Source organism: Diabrotica undecimpunctata, chromosome 7 (assembly GCF_040954645.1).
Source record: "Diabrotica undecimpunctata isolate CICGRU chromosome 7, icDiaUnde3, whole genome shotgun sequence".
Classification (NCBI taxonomy): domain Eukaryota; kingdom Metazoa; phylum Arthropoda; class Insecta; order Coleoptera; family Chrysomelidae; genus Diabrotica; species Diabrotica undecimpunctata.
The window spans coordinates 15,450,765-15,473,640 of record NC_092809.1 but is presented as its reverse complement, the minus strand read 5'-3'; the positions used below and the strand labels follow the sequence as shown (position 1 = coordinate 15,473,640).

General features: G+C 32.7%; 3 protein-coding genes across 4 annotated transcripts in view; 1 reads left to right on the top strand and 2 right to left on the bottom strand.

Moving 5' to 3' along the window:
* Positions 1–10,886, top strand: part of LOC140445011 (aldehyde dehydrogenase, dimeric NADP-preferring-like) — a 67,619-nt gene extending 56,733 nt beyond the window's left edge. For both annotated transcript variants that reach the window (XM_072536790.1, XM_072536789.1), the window contains exons 4-7: positions 4,622–4,810; positions 5,055–5,270; positions 8,847–9,003; positions 10,649–10,886. In XM_072536790.1, the coding sequence (XP_072392891.1) occupies positions 4,622–4,810; positions 5,055–5,270; positions 8,847–9,003; positions 10,649–10,760 (674 nt within the window). In that variant the 3' untranslated portion in view covers positions 10,761–10,886. The remainder of the gene's footprint in view (positions 1–4,621; positions 4,811–5,054; positions 5,271–8,846; positions 9,004–10,648) is intronic.
* LOC140446197 (synaptotagmin-15-like) overlaps positions 1–22,876 on the bottom strand; it is a 712,326-nt gene that overhangs the window by 77,720 nt on the left and 611,730 nt on the right. The window lies entirely within an intron of this gene.
* The window catches only part of LOC140446196 (aldehyde dehydrogenase, dimeric NADP-preferring-like), a 47,632-nt gene continuing 40,725 nt past the window's right edge, over positions 15,970–22,876 (bottom strand). Inside the window, exons 3-4 of the mRNA XM_072538734.1 lie at positions 20,002–20,256; positions 15,970–17,245 (exon numbers count right to left, since the gene is read on the bottom strand). Of these exons, the coding sequence (XP_072394835.1) occupies positions 16,380–17,245; positions 20,002–20,256 (1,121 nt within the window). The 3' untranslated portion in view covers positions 15,970–16,379. The remainder of the gene's footprint in view (positions 17,246–20,001; positions 20,257–22,876) is intronic.

Sequence of the window (22,876 nt, the reverse complement as noted above, 5' to 3'; positions counted from 1 at the left end):
GCAAACCCTTCCGACCCCGGAAGTTCTGGCAAGCACAATGTTCTGTTATCGGCCGGAGGTCCGACGAAGATATTTCGGGGCAATCTCCGCATGTCTGTGGTAAGGAAAAGCATTTGGCTATAGGTATGTACGGTAAGCTAGTGGTGTAGCTTCGAGGATGTCAGCGTATTCACCTGGGAGTTCGTCAATGCAAGCATTAAAATGGACGGAATATGAAGTTTTTTATCTTGTGGTCTCTCCGGGATCTTACATGGCCTAGATAAGAGCAGGAACTTTTTAGGAGGTCTTGGGTGATGGAATGGGGGTTGTTGATAGTTCTGAGGGTAAAGTTTATGTTGAGAGTTTTGATTTTCTTGATAATTGTGACAACATTTGCGAAGTTATGGATTTCACGGGATAAGAAGTCCCAGGGTTTCATGTATACGCTACATAGAATCCTACGCTCCGCAGGGATCAGACTAATACTCCATAAAGGGTCGAATAAATATTTTATAAGAGTGTAGACGAGAGTTTTATAAGTATGTTTGTTTAATTTACCCTGTAAGTGGAACAAAAGGGCGGGGTTGATTTCTGACCCTATCTAAAGTTGCCGTTCGTCCTACATGGAGTCCTACTTAATATCGACCGTCCTTAGCACACCCTTAGAGCAGGACGATTCATTTTTCATACTAATGTAGTAAAGTCTTCTATGTGGAATATATCTTTTTCAATTACTGTTAATTTATCGGATTTTTTTCGATTCTTAAATTCAAGACACTGTAGTCTGTAACAATGTGACAATATTTTTTTCCTTTATGTTATCAAAAAGTTTGATATATCAAGGTACTTGGACCGATTTAGTTGTATGTTAAGGTAAACAAGGCCTATTTTAATATCTGCTAATTAAAGGCATGATGCTTGTAAATATACCTGTAATAAAAATTCAGACTCTTCAATGTCATATAATCAGGTATTATTGTAAACAAACAAGGTCGCCCTGCAAAATAAGCCACATAGTATCTCATACTACACGGCATACATGTATCTGATTAAATCACAAGTTTTATTAAATGGGAAGTTTGATGAAAAGTAAATTATATTATAAAAGGTTATTTATATTTTAGTGAAACAATATACACTAATATAATATAATATATATGAAGCTAAAACATAATTTTAAAATTAAAATGTTCAAAAAGACATTAAAAATAGATATCAATTATATAATATTTTATTAAATGGGTATTTTCACTTTGTCTTTAATAATAAAAGATTATTTTTTAAAAACATGTTCATTCATTTTTTGATCCACGGATAATTTAAAAGTTAAATATGAATATACGTATAAATATATACATATATACTCGTATATATATATATATATATATATATATATATATATATATATATATATATATAGTAAGGACTTGTTTTACGCAGTGAATACGTATAAAAAAAAGATATTATGTACTTGCCTTGCAAAAGGTGGGATACGTTCCATAGCCTTCTAAAATTCTATAAAACTAAGACAAAAACAAAAAACTTTCCAGAAATTAAAAGAAACAAGCTGCGTGATAAATTATTGGAATATCTGAAAATAATTCATACAAAAGCTTAAAAAAACTGGTCTATATTGCTATTCGTTTTTGTGACTATTTATATTTATTCATATCAAGTCGATAAACAGGAAAATAGGGGAACCTGTTTATTTGACTAGTATTGTTGTTAAAAGTAACCTAATTATTTATGAACTTTGTCTGCACTAAGTTGTACACTATTTACAGATTAACACTAATCTGTATTTGTATCTGACATTGACAGATGACATCTAGCAGGCATCTTAAATAGGAGTGGGTCAGGGTCGTATCTTAAATATCTGCCATAGTGCATTCAAAAATAACTCAATTTATTAAATTATGATACATATTGGAAAGATCTTTGATGTCAGTCTTATTATTGATAGAATTTTGATCTTTTTTTATGTGAATCATCTCCAATATGCATCTTTTGTTATAATTTGGTTCTTTTTCCAAAATCTGTACATTTTCAAAATCAAAAGAGTAACTATTTACTAGAGAATTTTTGGCTAGGGCTGTTGTGTTTAATGCATTGGTCTGTACACTATGTTTGTGTGTATCAATTCTTCTATGTAGATATTGGTGTGTTTTCCCAATATATGTTGTAATACAGTCTTTACAATTAATTTTATAAATAATATTTGGTTGATGGTCTTTATTAACAATGGGTTTAAATTTTGAAAAATATTTTCCAGATGTTTTTGATGATTTATGTCCAACATTAATATTATACTTTGCCAACATTTTTAACATATTTAACATTTATACTATTTCGTTAGTTATGTATTAGCAGGACAGAACTATAATACAATTTTGAATAAAAACAATAAAAAACGATGTTACAAATTATTGACTTTTATTCTATTGACTATTGATAAAACAGTATTGCCAATGTCACTTGAATACAATAAAATTAGTCAGTTATATATGGTGTATATGTTTTATATGTTAAAAATATACTGGATGGTTAAAATTTTTATTGTTTACACAGAATAATAAATATAAAATATTGAGAATGTTACAGTAGAAATTGCTTATTTTTTCTCTCTGTTTTGTAATTTATTGCCTTTCGTTTATTATTGTGACACATTTCCAAAAACAATATTTTTTTGTAATAACTTTCTTCCTTTAAAACCGTAACATTAGAGTAGTTAAAATGGTGCCCAGTTTTTAAATGATAATCAACTGTTGCACACATATTTTTCTTTTTTGTACAGTCACTTTTGTGTTGTGTTATTCTTTGTTTAAGGCATTGTGAAGTTTGACCGATATAACAACTCTGATAATTTGAACAAGGCAACTTGTAGATAATATTGGTTTTATAGAAAATTGGAGTCAGGTCTTTTATTTTCGAAAACTGTTGTCTGTTTTTTAATACATTATATTAAGAGATTTTGATATTAGTAAATTTTTTAAATAATCTAGTCACAATGGTTGTTATTCATATTGAATTTTCTACATCTTTAATGTGGAATTACTGCTGATCAACCAGTAAATTTGGTGCAGTTGTAATCCCTCTTGACTACATTTTAAAAGATATGTGTTCTACACGTCATACGTCGATCTTAATGCATATAGTCTAGCAAACTATTTCTAAGAGACTCATTAATATTCAGTTCAGCGTGGTGCTATTGTTCGAGGTGTCTTCTTCTTCTTCAGATACCATCTCCGCTACGGAGGTTGGCAATCATCATAGCTATTTTAATTTTTAAGGCAGTAGCTCTAAAAAGTTGTTTTGAGCTGCATTAAAACCATTCTCTCAGGTTCTTGAGCCATGAAATTTGTCTTCTTTCGATGCTTCTTCTGCCATCTATCTTTCCTTGCATTATGAGTCGCAAGATGCCATACTTCTCGCCCCGCATCACATGTCCGAGATACTGTAGCTTTCTTTCTTTAATTGTTAGTTTAACTTCCTTCTCTTTACCTATTCTTCTCAGTACTTCAAAGGTTCGAGGTACAGTTCGAGGTGTAAAATTACATAAACAATTGATCATTTCATAAAACAGATAGATCCCTTGTTTATGGAATTTTACACCTCGGACAATAGCACCAAGCTGAGCTGAATATTCATGGCTCTTAAAGTCGGTACACATATACGAACCAAACGGTATGCATACGGTATGCGAACGCTATATTCGGTAATGCGTACGGCAGAAAAAAACCGCTTGCGTACTGTTTCATTGTGACTCGTCGCGAACCAAATTGTTGCGGTTTATTTCACGACTTCAAAGGAAGCTCGTCTTTCAGTTTGGACGGCGCTTACTAGACGCAGCGAACATTTTTATTGTGTCATCAAATCGACATTGTGTGAATGACGTGTTCCTTCCTAGAGAGACGTGAGAAAACAGTAAACTGATTATTGTACATATTTTTATTTTTGTTAAACAAGCAAAAACAGGAACATAAATCAGTACCCAAATTATAAATAAAATGAATTATTTCGCACATGTGTGTTCGTTGTTGGTTTGTCGCTTTCCATGGATCGAGATAAGTATGCGATCAGTACGATGTAGAATATTTTTCAAGGATCTGTACGCGTACGGTACGTATACCGTTCGGCTCGCATATGTGGACCCACCTTTAGATATCTTATTAGACTATACCAAGGTACTTCACGTCATTGGTTTGTTTTGGCGTACGCTCGGAATCCCTTTTTATTGTGAATGTTATGTGTTTGGATTTGGATTCATCTGCTTTCATTTTTCATTTGTTCAGCTAAAGTTTGATCTTGTTGAGACAATTTGGTAAGTTTTTCGTAACAATATCTATATTTTGATGTGATGCTAACATTACAGTATCATCGGCGAATGTACCCACTTATCGTTGAGTGTGTAACTGGGAGATTCATGGTGCGTGTGTCTTTATGGTGAATAGTCGGTAAAGTACAAGTCCAAGAACACTGACTTGAGATACACCTTGTTAATTAATTAACTATTAAATCAGTTCAGAAGCCACATGTTTTAAATTCATTTAAACTTATTAAAACTTATGGTCAAAATATGTTTCTCAAATATACAAATTATTTCTAAACGTTGAAAGTGTACAATGTTACTTTTTTGTTTTAGGTTCAGTTAAAACTTCAAAAGATTATGCCAGAATTATTAACTCAAGACACTTTGATAGATTAGTAGGATTATTGAAGAACCAGAACATTGCTATAGGTGGTCACCTCGATGCCGACGAGCGTTATATATCTCCAACTATTCTTGTAGATGTTCATCCTGATGACCCAGTGATGCAAGAAGAAATTTTTGGTAAGCATAGTGAAAATAATATATTAGTTGTCATATTTGGCATTGTGTGCTTAATAGCCCTTTTTTGCTTAACCAGCCATAGCTGCTATTTATTTAAATTCTAAATTATTACCCAGATGGGATAAATACATTTAATACTATATTTTCGTTGTGGTTATTAAAAGTAATTTCAATATTATCAAAAAAATAAAAGTGATTTAAAAATATAAAAAATAAACTAATAGTTTACTATTGTTTAAATTAGGTCCAATTCTTCCTTTTATTAATGTAAAGGACGAGGAAGAGGCTATCAACTTTATAAATTCCAGGGAAAAACCGTTAGCCCTGTATGTTTTTACCACTAAGTCCAAGGTAAAAAAGAGCTTCATGGAAAGGACTTCAAGTGGAGCAATGGTTGTCAACGACACTATTATGCATATTATAACTGAAGGTTTGCCATTTGGCGGAGTTGGATATTCTGGTAAGTATGGCTTTCATAAATTAGTTTCTTTATTTTTATTGTTGTAATATTCAATATGAAATTTATATACACATGGAATTACTATGTACTAATTCCCTTTTGATGGGAATAAGCCTCAATATAAGTTTAAAATAATTTTTTTTAATGTTACGATTTTATATAGTAATTTCATTAAGATTCCACAAGAAAATAGTTTCATTATTATGCACATGTAACACATAAATCTTCCTCATGTAGCATCTTTGGTTCGAAGTCTGTGTTCGCCATAACCACTAAATTTTAGACACAATTACACAAATTAGAAGTCATGAGATTTTATTTTTTTTACCAACGTAGAGAGACTATAAATATTGAATATAAAGCACATATTACTGCTCTAAAAGAAATTAAACAAACTCGCCAAAGAATTGTCCAAAAGATACAAAACGGTATTTATTACAGCTGTCACTGCTTGTATCGCTAGTCCTCATTATCAACAAAAAGTAAAACATTTTATTATAAACTTTAAACTAAATGTCTACGAATCTTGTATCTAAGGGTGAGGAGTGAGTTTTTTAATAAAGTTTCATAGATGTATACACTCTAACTAAAGACAAAGAAACCAATTTTTTAGTTTAATTCTATGATGAAGTAGAAACCATCTACGAGAGATATTCTAGAAATGACATTAAAATCATATTTCGAGATCTTGATGTAAAAATAATCACCAACGATAATGGAAATAAAATAATAGTATTTGTAGCTTTTACGAGTATGGTGTTTGAAGTACTTACTCACTACACATCAATATCCACAAAGAAATATGAACTTCGCCTAATGGAAGACCAAAAACTCAAATAGATCAGAATACATCCTAAGAGAAACCAGGCATTTCTCTAATATAATAAAATCCCGTACCTATCACGGGGTGAACATAGATTCAGACCAATTTTTAATAGGCACAAGATTCTTCTTCTTCTATTCTTCTTCTTCTTTTTATATAGACATGACTTTGTCTGTTTTTCAATGTGCCTCCAGTAAGTTGTACTTCCATCGTTTTCGTAGTTTTCCTGCTGATCGTCATCCTATTGGGGAACCGTCTCTTGCTGTCTCTACTACTCTATTTATTTTCATTCGGCTTATATGATCGTTCCATTTTACTTTTCTATTTCTTACACAGTTCTTGATGTACTCCACCTTGCTTCGACGTCGTATATCTGTACTTCTAGCTCTGTCACATAGTGTCTTACCATCAATTTTTCTAAGTGTTTTTATCTCTGCTGTTTCTAACATCCTTCTTGTCCTCTCTGTGTCAGGTCTTGTTTATGCCGCGTATGCCATTATTGTCTGATTACTGTTTTGTCAATTCTGCCTTTCATTTCTTTTCAGATATTTTTATGTCTCCATATTGTTTTATTCAGGCAGCCTGCGGCTCTGTTTGCTCTATTCACTTGATCTTCCACTTCAGTTTCGAGCTTTCCGTATCTAGATAATGTGATGCCTAGATATTTAAACTCCATCACTTGTTCTATTATCTGACCTTGCAGCTCCGATTTATATCTTAGTAAATTTGCTGTTGTAACCATGCATTTTGTTTTTTTATTGCGGGAAATTAACATGCTAAATTTTCTAGAGGTTGTATTAAATTGGTGCAGCATACGTTGTAAATCATCTTCACTTTGAGAGAGTAGTATTGCGTCATCTGCATAGCAGATTATTTTATTATTTTTCTCCCATTTGGTATCCTTTTCTAGTTCTTACTTTTTTATTTTTTCATCCATAATAAGGTTGAAGTATCCATAATAAGGCATGGGAGTACCGGTACGGAACGAATACCTATATACATTAAGTTTTGCAGACGATCAAGTAGTGATTGCACAAGACCAAGACGACCTCAGCTACATGATGAAGAAGAAATGATGAAGAGATGATGAAGAAACTACAAGAAGAATATACCAAGGCTGGCCTAGATATTAACCTCGCGAAAACAGAGTACCTATCTACAAGTGAAGAAGACATAGAAGATCTACAGATTGATGACAACGTAACAATCAAAGGAAAGGATAAATTCAAATACCTGGGGTTTATAATCACGAAAAAGGCAACAACAGAGGAAGAAATTACACAAAGATTAGGACAAACAAGAACAGCAATCCGACAACTTAACTCAGTATGGTGGGATAGACACCTAAATATGAAGAGAAAAACGCAGATTTATAAAACATTAGTGCGAAGTATTATGACATATGGGGCTGAAAATTGGATCATAAACAAGAAAAACAGCAGTAAGATAGTAGCAACAGAGATGGAATGCCTGCGAAGATGCTGCAGAGTAACAAGAATGGATAGGAGAAGTAATGACGAAATAAAGCAAAGAACATCAATAGAAACAGACATACTAACATATATAGAACAAAAAAGACTAAAGTGGTATGGACATGTAAGAAGAACTAGCGACAGCAGATGGATAAAGAGAATAACCGAATGGAGCCCCATAGGAAGGAGGAAAAGAGGACGACCCCGAAAATCCTGGAGGAACGAAGTAGACGACACCATGAGTAAGAGAGGACTAAACGATGGAGAATGGAACAACAGAGAGAGATGGAAACGGTTGATCGAGGGAAGGCAGTGAATACTGTAGAATCCCTAAATATATATAATAAGGTTGAATAATAAAAGACTCACGGATCTGCCTGTCTTATCTCATTGCCAGCTTCAATAGGGTCGGTTAGTTCTTCTTCTACTTTCACTTTTATTGTGTTACTTTGGTGAATATTTTCGATTGTTTTAATTATTCCTAGAGGTATATCTCTTGCGTACATTTAGCGGATAACGTCTTTTAATTTAACCCGGTCAAATGCGTTCTTAAGGTCGACGAAACATAGATATTCCGAATCATGAATGTGTTGCTTGTGTGAGTCCATTTCAAAAGGTAAAAGAAATAATAAATTAGACTTACTTACAATCAATTTAATTTAACTATTCAGACGACCGGTTTCGCTTTCTACAATATTGTAGAATATTGTACCTTATATTGTACAATATTGTACCTTATAGATATTCCGGTTTGTTGTATTCTAATGATTTCTCTTGCATTTACTTCATTATAAATATAGCGTCGGTGCATGATTTTTTCGACCTAAAACCTTGTTGTTTTTCTGCTCGTGTTATAATTTCATTCAGTTTATTTGTTATCACTTTGGTTGTTAATTTTAGTGTTGTGTTTAATAAATTAACTCCTCTGTAATTTTCCGGGTCCGATTTGTCTTCTTTTTGAAAAGAGTTACTAGGAAGCACAAAGTTAAGAATTTCAAATATAAAAGTGAAAGAGGGCAAGCGAAGCACTGGCAACAATATTAAACTCGTAGAAAAGTCTCACACATAAAAAGAACCTCAATTTACGGACAATACTTGGTGTTAATATTTCGACAAATACATTTAATCCAGGGAAAAAAAGAAACAAGTTTAGGCTAAAAGTTATAAAATAATGTGTGGTTTCGCTAGGATATACCTGTCCCAAAATCTTTAAAATAATATATAGGAAATTCTTAAAAAAGGATTGATATTTTATTATAATGCCATATATTTATTTTTTAGGTATGGGATCATATAAAGGGAAAAAAACATTTGACACATTTAGTCACCAAAAATCTGTTTTATCTAAAGGTTTTAATGTTATACCAGACAAAATCGAATCACTGCGATATCCTCCCAATACCAATTTTACGACGAAATTTTTAAAGGCAGTATTAAAGTAAGTACCTAAATAATATTTTATTAAATAACTTTTACATCGAAGTGACAACTTCTTTTGTAAGAGGTATATTTTTAATTAAAAATTAAATCAAAATATTCAAATCGATTCCATTAGTTGATTTTTGTTGAGAACAAATGTTTTTGGTCTTATCAGACCATCGTCAGTGAACTTCTAGCACTTGCTATAGAACCTCATCATGAGATATTTATCTCATATAAGCAGAGAATAATCGACTAAATTGTTTTTGCATTACTACCGTACTCATCATTATCATGCAACCTCTTCTGTCCATTGCTGGACATGGGTCTCTCCCATTTTTTGCCACTCTTCACGGTTCTGTGCTTCTTGTTGCCATTTCTTGGATATCCGTCTAATATCGTCCATCCAGCGTATTTGTGGTCGTCCTTCTATTCTCATTCATTCTCTCTCCTGTTGCCGACAAGAATGTAGCGTAGAATCGTTTTAAATAATTTTAAACTATTTTTCCTTATTCTATTGTAGTGTTATGTACAATTAATATTTCAATTTCATGTTTATTACATTCTGCGCTTGCTGGATAGACCAGATTTGACGAAATGCCCCTGATGATGCTGTAGCAAGCGAAAGTACTTGGGCTACATTTGATTATTAAAATTGTGCTCGATATTTGCCTTTAATTTTTCAAAGTTCATTTATTCGAGCATTCAACCTTATACCAAATTAGTGTTCTGGTCCATCTTGTGTCTTTCAGTCTCGCTAAATGACCTGCCCAATTCCATTTCAGCTTCGCTATACGTTCGACGACATCACTGATACCTGTTCTTTTCCTTAAGTCTTGATTCCTTATTTTGTCTTTTTTTGTCACGCCGAGAATTGATCTTTCCATGCGCCTTTGTGCCACTCGCTTTTTTAGTGCTGTTGTTTTTGTGAGCGTGAGAGTTTCTGCTCCATATGTCTTAATAGGAAGAACGCATTGGTCAAAATGTCTTCCGTTTCATAGCTATCGGGATGTTGCTCTCAAAGATATCTCTTAGTGAATCATACGCCGCCCAAGCAAGTGTTATTTGTCGTTGAAATTCGCAGGTCTGGTTGTCCTTGCCTATTCTGATTTAATGACCAAGATATATGTACTTTTCTGTCAATTCTACCACTTGATTTTGGATGATTAGGTGTTTGCTAGGAACTAAATTTGTCATAAATTTGGTCTTACTGATGTTTATTTTTAGACCTATTGTTGAAGATACGTTTTATAATTCTTGTAAAATTTTTTGTGCTTCACCCAGATCTTCGGTAATAAGTAATATATTGTCGGCAAAACTCAGATGATGGAGCATTTTTCCATCTTTTTTTATTCCTCTCTTTTCCCACTTTAGCATTTTAAAGGCGTATTCGAGGACCGTTATAAATAATTTAAGTGAGAGAGTGTCGCCCTGTCTCACACCTCGCTTGATATGAATTTCTCTGGTGGTATCATGTAGTTTTACACGCATTGTGGCATTTTGGTATAATGTTTGTACTAGCTTTGTGAGCCGGTAATCTATTCTACTATTGTTCAGAGCAGTTTTATTGCTGTCTAATTCCACAGTGTCGAAGGCTTTGTGAAAGTCTACGAAGATAAGTACAAGTGATCTGTTATATTTTTATACTACGTTTTTTTTTTCAGATATAACACAACAATTCCCACTCAATTACTGGCATATGTATTTAGTTTTGGATTGGGAGTAGCAGTTACCGTGTCAGGATACTATATAAACCAGTCAATTCAAGAAGAATAACTGGTTATATTTTGTACATACTTTAACATACGGATTTTTTATTGGCTTTAGAGCAACAAATACTTTTATAATTTTAAGTGTTATATAAATATTTTGGTTTCACAAAATTATATTCAATATTAAGTACGTGTTTTTTTAAATATTCTTTTTATTTAAATTTAAGAGCATAGGCGCAATATTTCGAGCCAATGCTTTTTAAATGCATTCATTTTGTTCGAATCCTGAGAAAACTAATAAGTATTTTTTAAAAATTTAAACGCACAATGAAAGAATTATTGCTGAAGGCCGAAAGTTACTGAAAACTTCTATAATGTTTATTTTAATAAGTTACAGGGGTGAAAAAGAAAAGAAAATTTACTGTGATTTTTAATTTCAAATACATATCTTATTCAAAAAAAATTTTTTCCGATTCGAAAAAAATGAATGTATTGTAAAAGAATTGGACCGCAATTTTCCGCCTACGCTCTTAAGGCTCAATAACCTATGTGGTAACTGTTATCGATGTGTAACTTGTGGAATTTGGTCTCCTATTAGATATTACTTGGAAGTAAAAGAGATGTTGGTTAAGATTTAGGGAAAACTTACCAAATTATCTTCTTAAGTTACAGAGTATAGTGACATTATAAAGAAAGATTTTCTTCACCTTAAATTTTAAATTGATTTACAAATAATATTGATTTAGGGGTGGAAGATTATCTGGGTGGTCAAAGTTTAGTAAAAACTTACTAGAACACTTTTTTTTAGTTATTAGTAGAGTACAGTGAATTTGTAAAAAAGATTTTTTTCACCCTAAATTTTAACCTAACAAAATGATTGACTTTTTGCAAGCGGTAGTTAATGGGTAAAAAATTACTAGGGTGCTAATATATTCGTAACAACCTAGCAGAACACTGTGGTATTTCAAAAATAATTTTTTTGGAATTCGGCTATCTTGAATACTAAGCTAGGGAATCGCCTCCATTAGGGGTAAATTTTTTTTTGAATTCTGCTAGCTTGAACCTTAAGTCAGCAGTATCGCTTCCTTTAAGGGTGGTTTAGGGGTAAAAATTTATTAGGGTAGTAATAAATTAGTGAAAAGTGGATGAAACAATATGGCGTTGGTTAAATTGGATTCCGCTAATATATTCTCGGTAGCTTAAGGTCCTCTTTTAGTGACTAATTAATAATTTAAAATAAAGGGCGAAAGTAGAAATTAAAAAAAAATTTTATTGACAAAACCAAAATTCAGATTTTTACTTTAATCTTACATTCTAAAAATTGCAAGGCAAAACAAACAATGCTAAAAGTTGCATTTCACAACATATCTGCTCATCTAAGCAAAAATTCTTGGCAAAAATATTTGTTTTCACATTCAGAGCTTCTGTAACAGTCGGTCTGATGATTCCCGTTAGGATGACATATGTTAAAGCGAATATACAGAGACATTATACGTGAAATCAAATCCTAACTGTCTCTCTTTCAAAATAAAGACTTTAAGCTATCTTTTTTAGAATCTATGGAAACTAACAAATTAAACAATACAGAGATATTGTTTAAAACTATAAATTTAAGTTATTTCGAAAACAATTTTCTATGTTCTAAACACTTTGTAATACGTGGCAACCTGGCAACTACGCAAAGGCTACCCTGCGTTGTATTACATTTTTGTAACCTGTCAGACTCTCATGTCAATCACGATTAAAAGAAATTGTAAAACATGTGTAAAACAGATCTTTTAGTCCAACTACTGAACAGATTCCACAGGAATCATTCCACGTGAAATGCTGAAATCAACATTTATTTGTCTACCAAAGAAAATAAATGCCAAAGAATGTAGTGATTATCGAACGATCAGTCTAATGTCATGTTCCTTAAAAACCCTGCTTAAAATCGTCCATAATGGAATAAAAGCTAAGCTGAGGATGGATTAGTGATTTAATTTTTAATTAGTGATTCCCAGTTTGGATTTCGGAATGGAGTGGGCACAAGAGAGGCACTATTTTCTTTTAACGGGCTCACCCAAAAATGTTTGGATGTTAATCGAGATCTTTATGTATGCTTTATATACTACAACAAGGCATTGGATAAGGTAAAACATGACCGACTTATAGAAGTACTCAAAAACCAGAATCTGGATGTGAGGGATGTAACATTGATATCAAATTTATACTACAGCCAACGATCAAATGTGAAAATTGGAAGAGAAGTGTCAGAAGAAGTGGAGATAAGGAGAGGGGTCACGCAAGGTTGCATACTGTCGCGGTTATTATTTAATGCTTATTCTGAAGAAATCATACAAGAAGCTTTGGAAAACGAGACAGTCGGCATAAAAGTGACCGGAAGTTTAACTAACAACATTAGGTATGCCGACGATACAGTCATAATAGCCGACAACTTGGAAGAATTAGAAAGAATAATAAACAAAATATTCAGATATAGTGGAGAATACAGACTTTCCTCTTAACACCAAAAAAAACCAAATTCATGAAAATTAGCAAGAACAACAATACAAAACGAAATATTAATGGTAGGCGGCCAGCAGATTAATAGAGTAAAAATATATACTTACTTGGGAATGATAATCACAGAAAATAACGATTACACTACAGAAATAAGAGTCCGAATTGAAAAAGCACGTGCCAACTTCGTGAAAATGAAAAAGATTTTATGCAGCAAAGATCTGACATTGATGCCATACTCTACTATGGAGCTGAATCATATACATTAAACCGGAATACAATAAATCGACTTAACGCGTTTGGAATGTGGGCATTTAGAAGATTATTAAAGATTCCATGGGTAGATAGAGTCACGAATACAGAAGTGATAAGAAGAATAGGCAGAGAGAGGGAAAATATAATAAAAGAAAGGAAATTGCAATATCTCGGACATGTGATGACAGGCGAAAGATACAACATCTTGAGACTTATAATTCAAGGAAAAGTAGAGGGTAGGAGAAGCGTAGGAAGAAGACGCGTTTGCTGGTTTAAAGAATCTGAGAGAGTAATTTGGTTGCAGCTCAAGGCAATTGTTCAGAGCAGCTGCCTCGAAGGTCAGAATAGCCATGACGATTGCCAACCTTCGTCGCGGAGATGGCACTTAAAGAAGAAGAAAACATGTGCTAGTTTTATTTCAAATTATAATATAATAACAACGTTAAACTAGAAACACAAAAATATGCAGTCCACTTCGTCACTTTTAATTTAAGCAGCAACACATATGACTCTGAATGGCCAAATTGAGATAAACAATTCTTCCCTACTCAACTTAATCAGTTAAGGTTGATCTGCACCCTCCAAAAGACAAACTATATATTCAACGAATTTAAAAAAAATTTAAATGTGTTCACTATAAGTGTTTTGACAAATTTTGAGCAAAATTTATGTTTTCGTTTTCGAAAAAACTCAAAAAACTACTTTTTTCCAAGTATAAAGCAGGAAAACCAAACATAGAATTCTTTTAGTTTTCTCACAGCTTAAAGATATAATCTTAAGAAATACTTATACATTTTTTGAAAATTTTTGAATGTACAGTTTTGCCACAATAGGAAAAAAAATTATGTTCCGACTTATAATAAAGCTACCGGTAAGACACTGAACAAAACATCGATAGATAGCATTACTTTCAGCTTCGAAACGTTTCAATCGAAACTTCATACTAACAGGGTTGCCATATAAATTACTTTATACAACACTATGGCAAATTACAACAACATTTAATAAGAATGTTATCGGTTTGAATTTTGAACTGACCATTCTGAACCTTACAGAATAGTAGACACTTTAGCTTTTGTTTTGAAAGTACGATGTAATAAAGTCTAGAATTTATAAGTAATATATTCTACAAAACACCTAAATCTATAAGAGCATATATGTATAAATTATATATTACAAGGTGCTACAATAGTTCACCTATACTCAACCTATAAAGTGTAAATGCATAGTAAAGATACATCACTTGAGAAAATCACTGTGCCGAAACAGCTGTAGTGAAGGTCTTTTTGCGGAAATGTAGAAAACAAAAGTTTTCAGTGGAGGAAATCAAAGTGTATTTGTAGGAATAATACAAAAATAAGCAAATTTAAAACACGTATTTATTTAAAATAAATTATTTACAAAGTATTTTAAAACAACTGGTGTTAACTAATGTATTAGTTTCTCAAATCTAAAGTATAATACATTCATTTAGGTATTAAATATAACAAGATTCTTTTTAAGGCACTTCTAAGGATTCCAGTTATATTGTACACTTTTAACCAATAACATTAGCCTCTAATTTACATCAATTACTTACATTCTTTAAGTTATAAAATTGATTTCTTGCACATATGATAGAACAATTTAAAAAAGTTTTCTATTAATAAAATAGTAATAACGACCAAATTTTATATGAAAATATGGGACATTTTTAAACGATGGCGATGGTTATATAATAATGACCATTTTGCTCACCTAAGTACACGTGTTCAGTTTTACTTATATCACTAAGGCCAAACAAAAAAGCAGCAAATTTTGTAGCTTCTTTTCTTGTAGACTATAATGTATACTTTAAAGAAAATGTTTCAGATTCAGTAACTGAACTTCATTTATTTTCTGACAATTGTCTGGGTCAGAATAAAAATCGTACTTTGATTCGAGTCCACTTAACTCTTGCTATTAACGGCCGGTTTAAAAAAATTAAACATTTGTTCCCTCTTAGAGGGCATTCATTCTTGCCTTGTGATAGGAAATTTAGCATCATAAAATGCCTTATTAGATATTGCAGCCGAATATACACGATATATCAGTTGTGTGAATTGATTTTCTCTACTAAGCAGAAATCCCAAAATACTGTTAAACGCATAGATACAGGAAGTATAATTGATAATTGGTGGCCTTACGTATTCAAGAAGAAAGTCTCTTCAAGTGAGAGTATGCATCACTCTTTTGGAGAGGGCGAGAATATTTTAATTCGTCAAAGTATCACTACTTTGAATATTCTTCTGATATTCGCTCATTGCTAAGGATAATGCTGATTACTACTATAGTAATTTTAATGTCAGTAAAGTTGACCCACAAACCATTCAGCTTCCTAAAGCACGAGCTTCTACTTTTTGAATGTTACTTTTAAAAAGCTGTAAAGTACGTTCCCCATGAATTTGATGATAACTTATGGTAGCAATATTAATTGTTTTGGCAATATATGCTGCGTATATATGCGTATATATGCGTATACGTATATATGCGTAATGTGTTATAATGAACTATGATTGAAACATGAAAATAAATTTTTTAATGGAGTAATTTATTTCATGGATGTAATTTTATTGCAGAAAAGTACCTAAGTAGATGAAAAATACACATTAATACATTGTTTATAAATGGACAAAATTACAAAACTAATACTTATTCAGACAGTTTTTTGCGTATTTCTCCAAAGGTAGTTAACAAGTCACTTTCTGAAATAAGCTATTCATATGTTCTAAAGCAAAATCAAATATATATAAACCATGTAAAAGATCACCAAACGATTACAGAGAACAAAGTGTGATCGTTAGATCTATCGACTCATTTCTAAGTAAAAAAAATAATAATGTCTTCTTGGTGGCAATTTAATCACTCATATATTTTTTTAAATAAATAGGTAATAAATATAACTAGTCTAATATTTGCAGCCATCTATAAGGCACCACATAAAATGAAAAGCATATGAACATATAAACCCAGCAGAAAATAATCCAGCGTTTTTAATATAGCTATTTGGAATTCCACGCCTTTTCTTTAAAACGCAGTTCAGGATATTTAGTTTAACATCATTATAAGGAGGATACCTCAGAGAAAGTGAAAGTTCCGTTAACCCACTGAAATCCTTTACCAGCACAGACTTTTGATGGGAAAATGTATCGAATCCCTGTTTACCATGGTATGAACCCATTCCGCTAAAACCTACACCCCCAAATGGTAAATTCTCCGTCGTTAAATGCATTACTGTGTCATTAACAGTAACACCTCCAGCTGATGTTCGAGTCAGAAAGGCATCTCGTACTTTTTTATCTTTAGCCAAAACATACAAAGCAAGAGGTTTTTCCCTTTCGTTTATAAATTGTATGGCTTCCTCAGCATTTTTAACGTTTATAATGGGTAAAATGGGCCCAAAAATTTCTTCTTTCATCACTCGATCGTCTAAACTAACATTTATTAAAATTGTAGGTGATATAATCCTTTCGTCGGTGTTAAACTTTCCTCCGATTGCAACGTTTTCGGGTTGGATAAAATCTAGTAATCTTTTAAAATGTCTCTCGGTAATTATTTTGCTTAAATATGTCGAACTTTTTGGATCAGATCCATAAAACTCGGTAAGAACTTTTTTGGCTTCTTGTAAAAATTGGGTTTCCGTTGCCTTAGTGCATAATAGATAGTCTGGAGCAACGCAGGTTTGTCCGCTATTTATAAATTTACCCCAAAGGATTCTTCTGGTTGCTTTTTGAATGTCAGCAGATTCATCCAAATACACTGGACTTTTACCACCTAAAAAAGATAAAAAAGTTAATCAAAATACGGTAAAATAAAAAAACAGAGATTAGTGCATTAAAGCACATTTAGTCAAATAAATGCGGATGTTATGTGATAAAACATTTCTTATCTATGAGGAGTATAAAAAAAGGATATGATTAAAGTAAAATTGCTTGCTATTTCTATTATGAACTAATTTGCGGAGTAGAAAAATACATATTCAGATAAAGTCATAAAAATGCAAAAGTTTTTATTGCAAAAGTCATAAAAATGCAAAAAAATTGTATCCCAATATATGGCCCTTTTTTATTTTAAATAATATAGCAGCTCTGAGAATACCATAAGCAGAATGAACATATTCCATACTACATCATTTTTAACCAAAAAAAAATATACGAATATTTTGTATAAAATGGCCTAATTTGATTACATATCTCTTTTGTTTAAGAATAGAATCTTCTATGAAAAACGGACGTATTTCGGAATGTGGCACTTTTGTTTATAAAAACGATAACAACGACTAGGGTTTTCCGAAATGTGGCTATTTAACACAAAAAAAACTTGCGTTCACTTCGACTGTCAGGACGCAACTAACAAATTGGCGGTTTTGTCCATATTTGTTCTCTCTTTCTTTCTTTCTCCCCTTCCTTTTACCCTATCAGCGTGTCGGATTTGGGCTAGCTATTTTAATTTCCATTTACCCACCTCTTCCATTCTTTTCTGTTTCCTGTCATTATTTTCAATTCCTCGAGTGATTTTTGTTTAAGTTTTCCCGCCTCTACTACTTGCTGTATCCATTTTTTTCTTGGTCTGCCTTTTTTTCTTTTTCTGATGTTTTTTGCTTCATAAACTTTTCTTGTTATTCTATTGGATTGCATCCTCATCAGATGCCCATACCAGTTCATTTGTCTCTTTGCTATTTTGTTCATTATCGGTTCCTGGTTGGCCATTCTCCTAATAGTCTCGTTGCTTAATCTATCTCATTTTGTCTTTCCAACTATCCTTCTTAGATGTCTCATCTCCATTGCGTTTATCCTGCTCTTATGTTTTTCCAGAACTATCCAGTTTTCAATTGCATAGAGCACAGTCGGTATCACTATTGTGTTATATATTTTTATTCTTGTTTCTAGTGCAAGTTCTCTTTTTCCCATTATTGGGGCTAACGCATAATATAACTTGTTTGATTTCTGTGCTCTATTTGTTATTTCCCAGTCTATTTTTCCGTCATTAGTTATTATACTTCCCAGGTATTCGTAAGTTGTTACTATTTCCAATTCTGAGTTTTTATATTTGATCTTTATTTGATTATCTTCCTTATCTCCTTTGCCGCTGATTATCATTATCTTACTTTTTTCCTCGTTTATCTCCATTTTTAGTTCTTCTATTTGTTCTACCCATATATCCATTAGTTTCTGCATTTTATTCTCGGAATCTGCTATTAGTACTATGTCGTCTGCATACATTAAGGACTCTATTGTTACCGGTTGTAATCTGCGGTAACCTATTATTATCTATAGTTGATTGGTTCTGACTCTAGTGTTTCTTATCAATTCGTTCATTACTATTATGAATAGCAAAGGGGTGAGACTATCTCCTTGTTTAATACCTCTCTTCCAATTAAATGCTTCCGATCTTTCCCCTGTTATTTGTACCCTTCCTTTTACCTCTTTGTAAGTACTTTCTATAATTTTTATCAATGCATTAGGTACGTTTATTTTGCTCAAGCATTTTTCCATAAATTGTCTTTCTATCGTGTCAAATGCTGCTCTTAGGTCTATGAATGCTAATACTAGTTTTTCCCCCGTATCTATACTTCTTTCTATTAGGTTTCTAATGATATATATGTTGTTATTTGTCTGTCTTCCCGGTCTAAATGCCGTTTGTTCTTCTCCCAATACCATTTCTACTTCTTGTCTCAGTCTCTTCTCTATTATTTTCGTATATATTTTAAAGCATACCAATGACAGACATATTGCTCTATAGTTGTCGCAGTTTACATGTTTTCCTTTTTTGTATATTGGCACGATGATATTGTTCTGCCAGTCTTTAGGGATTGTTTGTTTTTCCTACGCCTCTTTATATATTTTCCATAGCCAGTTTATTCCTTCTTCTCCCATGTATTTTACCATTTCCGGTTCAATTTCATCATCTCCACCTGCCTTGCCTATTTTTATATTTGATAATCCTTCTATTACTTCTTCTCTACTTATTTGCTCTGGCTGTGTTTTCTTCGCCTTCATTGATTATATTGTCTTCCTTTATCACTTCGGTATCAAATTTTTTCTCATAATATTCTTTCGATACCCTAGCTACTTGTTCTGGGCTTATTTGTATTTGGTTTGAAGTATCTCTTACTGCGTTTATTTTCTTTCGTTTTCCTTGCTTTATGTGTCGTATTGTCGTCCAAAAATTTCTATTATTTGTTATATATTCTTCCTGAAGTTCTTCTCAAAATTCTTTCCAAGGTTTTCGCTTTTGCTTATGTGACTGTCTTTTTTACAATCGTCTCTGCCTATAGTATTTTTCTTTATCTTCTTCTAATCCCGTTTTGATATTCGTTCTCTCAAATATTAAAATGCAAAAAGGGCGCTAGTATCATTTCGATACAACGAAACAACGTAAAATATGTGGAGGTTTCAGTGGCATATAAAAATATGACTGTTTAAAGTTAGATTTTTTTATTAAAACGCTATTTTCGTTTTGCTTTATTTGTGGCCCTTTTGTATTGAAGTAGTGATATATTTCTTATTTTAAAATTATTTATTATTTACCTAATTCCAAAGTGACTGGTGTTAAATGTTTCGCAGCTGCAAGATTTACAATTTTCCCCACCTGCGTAGAACCGGTAAAGAAAATATAATCAAATTTTTCTTCCAACAGTTCGGACGTTTCCTCAATGCCTCCTAAATAAACTTGAAAACATTGTCTGTCCAGGTATTTGGTTAATACTGTGGCAAGAAAATCGGCAGTATATGGAGCCAGTTCAGATGGTTTTAAAATTACAGTATTTCCTGCAGCTATGGCACCTAAAAATTAAAACAATTATTTATAAGTATTTGATTATTACAATAGGTAGATAATACAAGCTGAGTGCGAGGACATTACAAGAAGAAAGAACAATGCATATAAACTGATGCAGCAAAGAAGAACCCGAGAAAAAGAACAAAAATATAAAGATCTCAGAAGAGAAGAGAAGTACATCCATCGGAGAAAAAAGCGAACTTATGAAAAGAGAATATTGGAAGAACTTGAGGCATTAAAAAAGAAAAATCAAACAAGAAAATTCTATAAAAATCTAAATAAAGCAAGAAAAGAATTTAAACCAAGGATCGGACTATGTAAGGATAAGGAGGGGCATATACTCAATACAAAAAAAGAAGTATTGAAAAGGTGGGTGGAACACTATAAAGAACTGCTTACTATCAAAGTAGAAGATCCAAATCAACCACCCCCAGGAGCAAACAACAATACACCATTGGAGCCTCCATCAATTCAGGAAGTACGGGATGCAATAAAACACCTAAAAAATAATAAATCTCCAGGAAGTGATGGTATACCCGCGGAACTTATTAAATCATATATATAAAATCATACTGAGAGCCTGGAATGAGGAACAAATCCCAGAAGAGTGGTGTATTGGGATCGTTTGATCGCTACACTAAGAGGGCGATGAATTAAAATGTAGAAACTATAGGGGAATAACCCTCCTTAATACAGCATACAAAATATTTTCGAGTATTTTATATGGTCGCCTGAGTGAATATTCAGAGGAGCTTCTTGGCGAATATCAAAGTGGTTTTAGGCCTGGTCGATCAACAACAGACCAGATCTTTGTGCTAAGGCAAATACTGGAAAAAACCAATGAATTCAATATCGACACATACCTTCTTTTCGTAGATTTTAAATCGGCCTATGATAGTGTCCTAAGAAATAAATTGTATGAAGCCATGGATGAATTCCACATCCCCGATAAACTGATAATATTGGTTAAGGCTACAATGCGTAAAGTTGTTTGCAAAGTCGAAATACAGGGCGAACAATCACAGGCATTCAAAACGCATGTTGGGCTGCGACAGGGAGATGCGCTGGCGTGTCTCCTTTTCAACATAGCTTTGGAAAAATAGACAGCAGAGGAAACATTTTTGATAGATCATCCCAAATTTTGGCATATGCAGATGATGTTGATCTAGTTGCCCGCACAACACGCAAGCTGGAAGAAATGTATACCACCTTGTCAAACGCCTCAAAAAATATGGGCCTGCAAGTAAATGAAAATAAAACTAAGAAAATGGCATCAACACCCAACAATAGAGCCAGAAACATCGGCCACCAATTCACGGTTGATAATTCTACCTTTGAAGTGGTGGACAAATTTACATACTTAGGCTCCCTGATCACCAAGGAGAACGTCATGACGGAAGAAATCAAGCGAAGAATAATCCTATCAAACAAATGCTATTTTGGACTGAGTAGACATATGAGAAGCAGAAACTTAAGCCAAAAAACAAAAATAACCATAAACAAAACCCTTATATAACCAGTGTTGACATATTGGTCGAAGACATGGACCATTTCCAAGGCAGATGAAAATCTCCTGCTTATATTTGAACGAAGGATCCTGAGAAGAATATTTGGTGGCATCTGTGAAAATAGTGTTTGGAGATATATCACAGATATAAACATATATTTGGTGGTAAAGACGTAGTATCCTTTATAAAAATAGGAAGACTAAGATGGGCAGGACATCTGGCAAGATCACAGCAGAACAACTCTTCTAGAAGAATCCTTATATCACAACCTGTGGGAAGTAGAAATAGGGGTAGACCAAAACTAAGATGGAGGTATGGTGTAGATGGGGATGGTAGACAAATAGGCGCAGCAAACTGGCAACAGTTGGCAATGGATAGAACTGACAGGCGTAATAGACTTGGGAAGGTCGAGGCTCTTTTATAGGGCTGTAGCACCAATGATGATAATGAGATAATACAAGCTAACTTTGAAAATGCTCTTTTGGAAAATTAAACAAAAATGACATTCGTTCCGTTTTCCGGTACCCTTTAAACTGTACACTCAATATAAATACAATATTTATAATAAACTGTCGGGCAAGACTTGGCAACAATAAATTGAATTTGCTAAAGATGTGCCTCTCTCTCCTGTACTTCCTTTCTATTATCTGTGTAGTTTACAGATATTGTGGGCTAAAATATCAGTCTACTAAAGGGTATCTAAATACCTTATAGAACGTGATCAACAGCTCTTCGGTTTCTCGATAGACTCGTCTATGACCGGTTCACTATTTGTATGAACTGCTTTAGCAAACTGATGTAAATTGTCACATCAAATTATGACTGTTAAAGACAAAAAAGTGTTCGTCAAAAGTTGTTTAACATGGTTTATGACAAGTAATGAAAGAAGTATAACAAAACCTTTGCCTTAAAATTGATTCAAAATTGAAAATTTATTCACAACATACTTTACATGGAAAATGGGCTTCTTGCTGAAGGTACTTTTCTATAAAAATTGCCAAAGCAATAACTTTATAATACATGCTCAATAAATAATATTAAAATATCAAAAACAAAAATTAAAACTGCCAGTGCAAGGTGCTGTAAATCTATTGGTATTGAACACCAAGCAGGAATT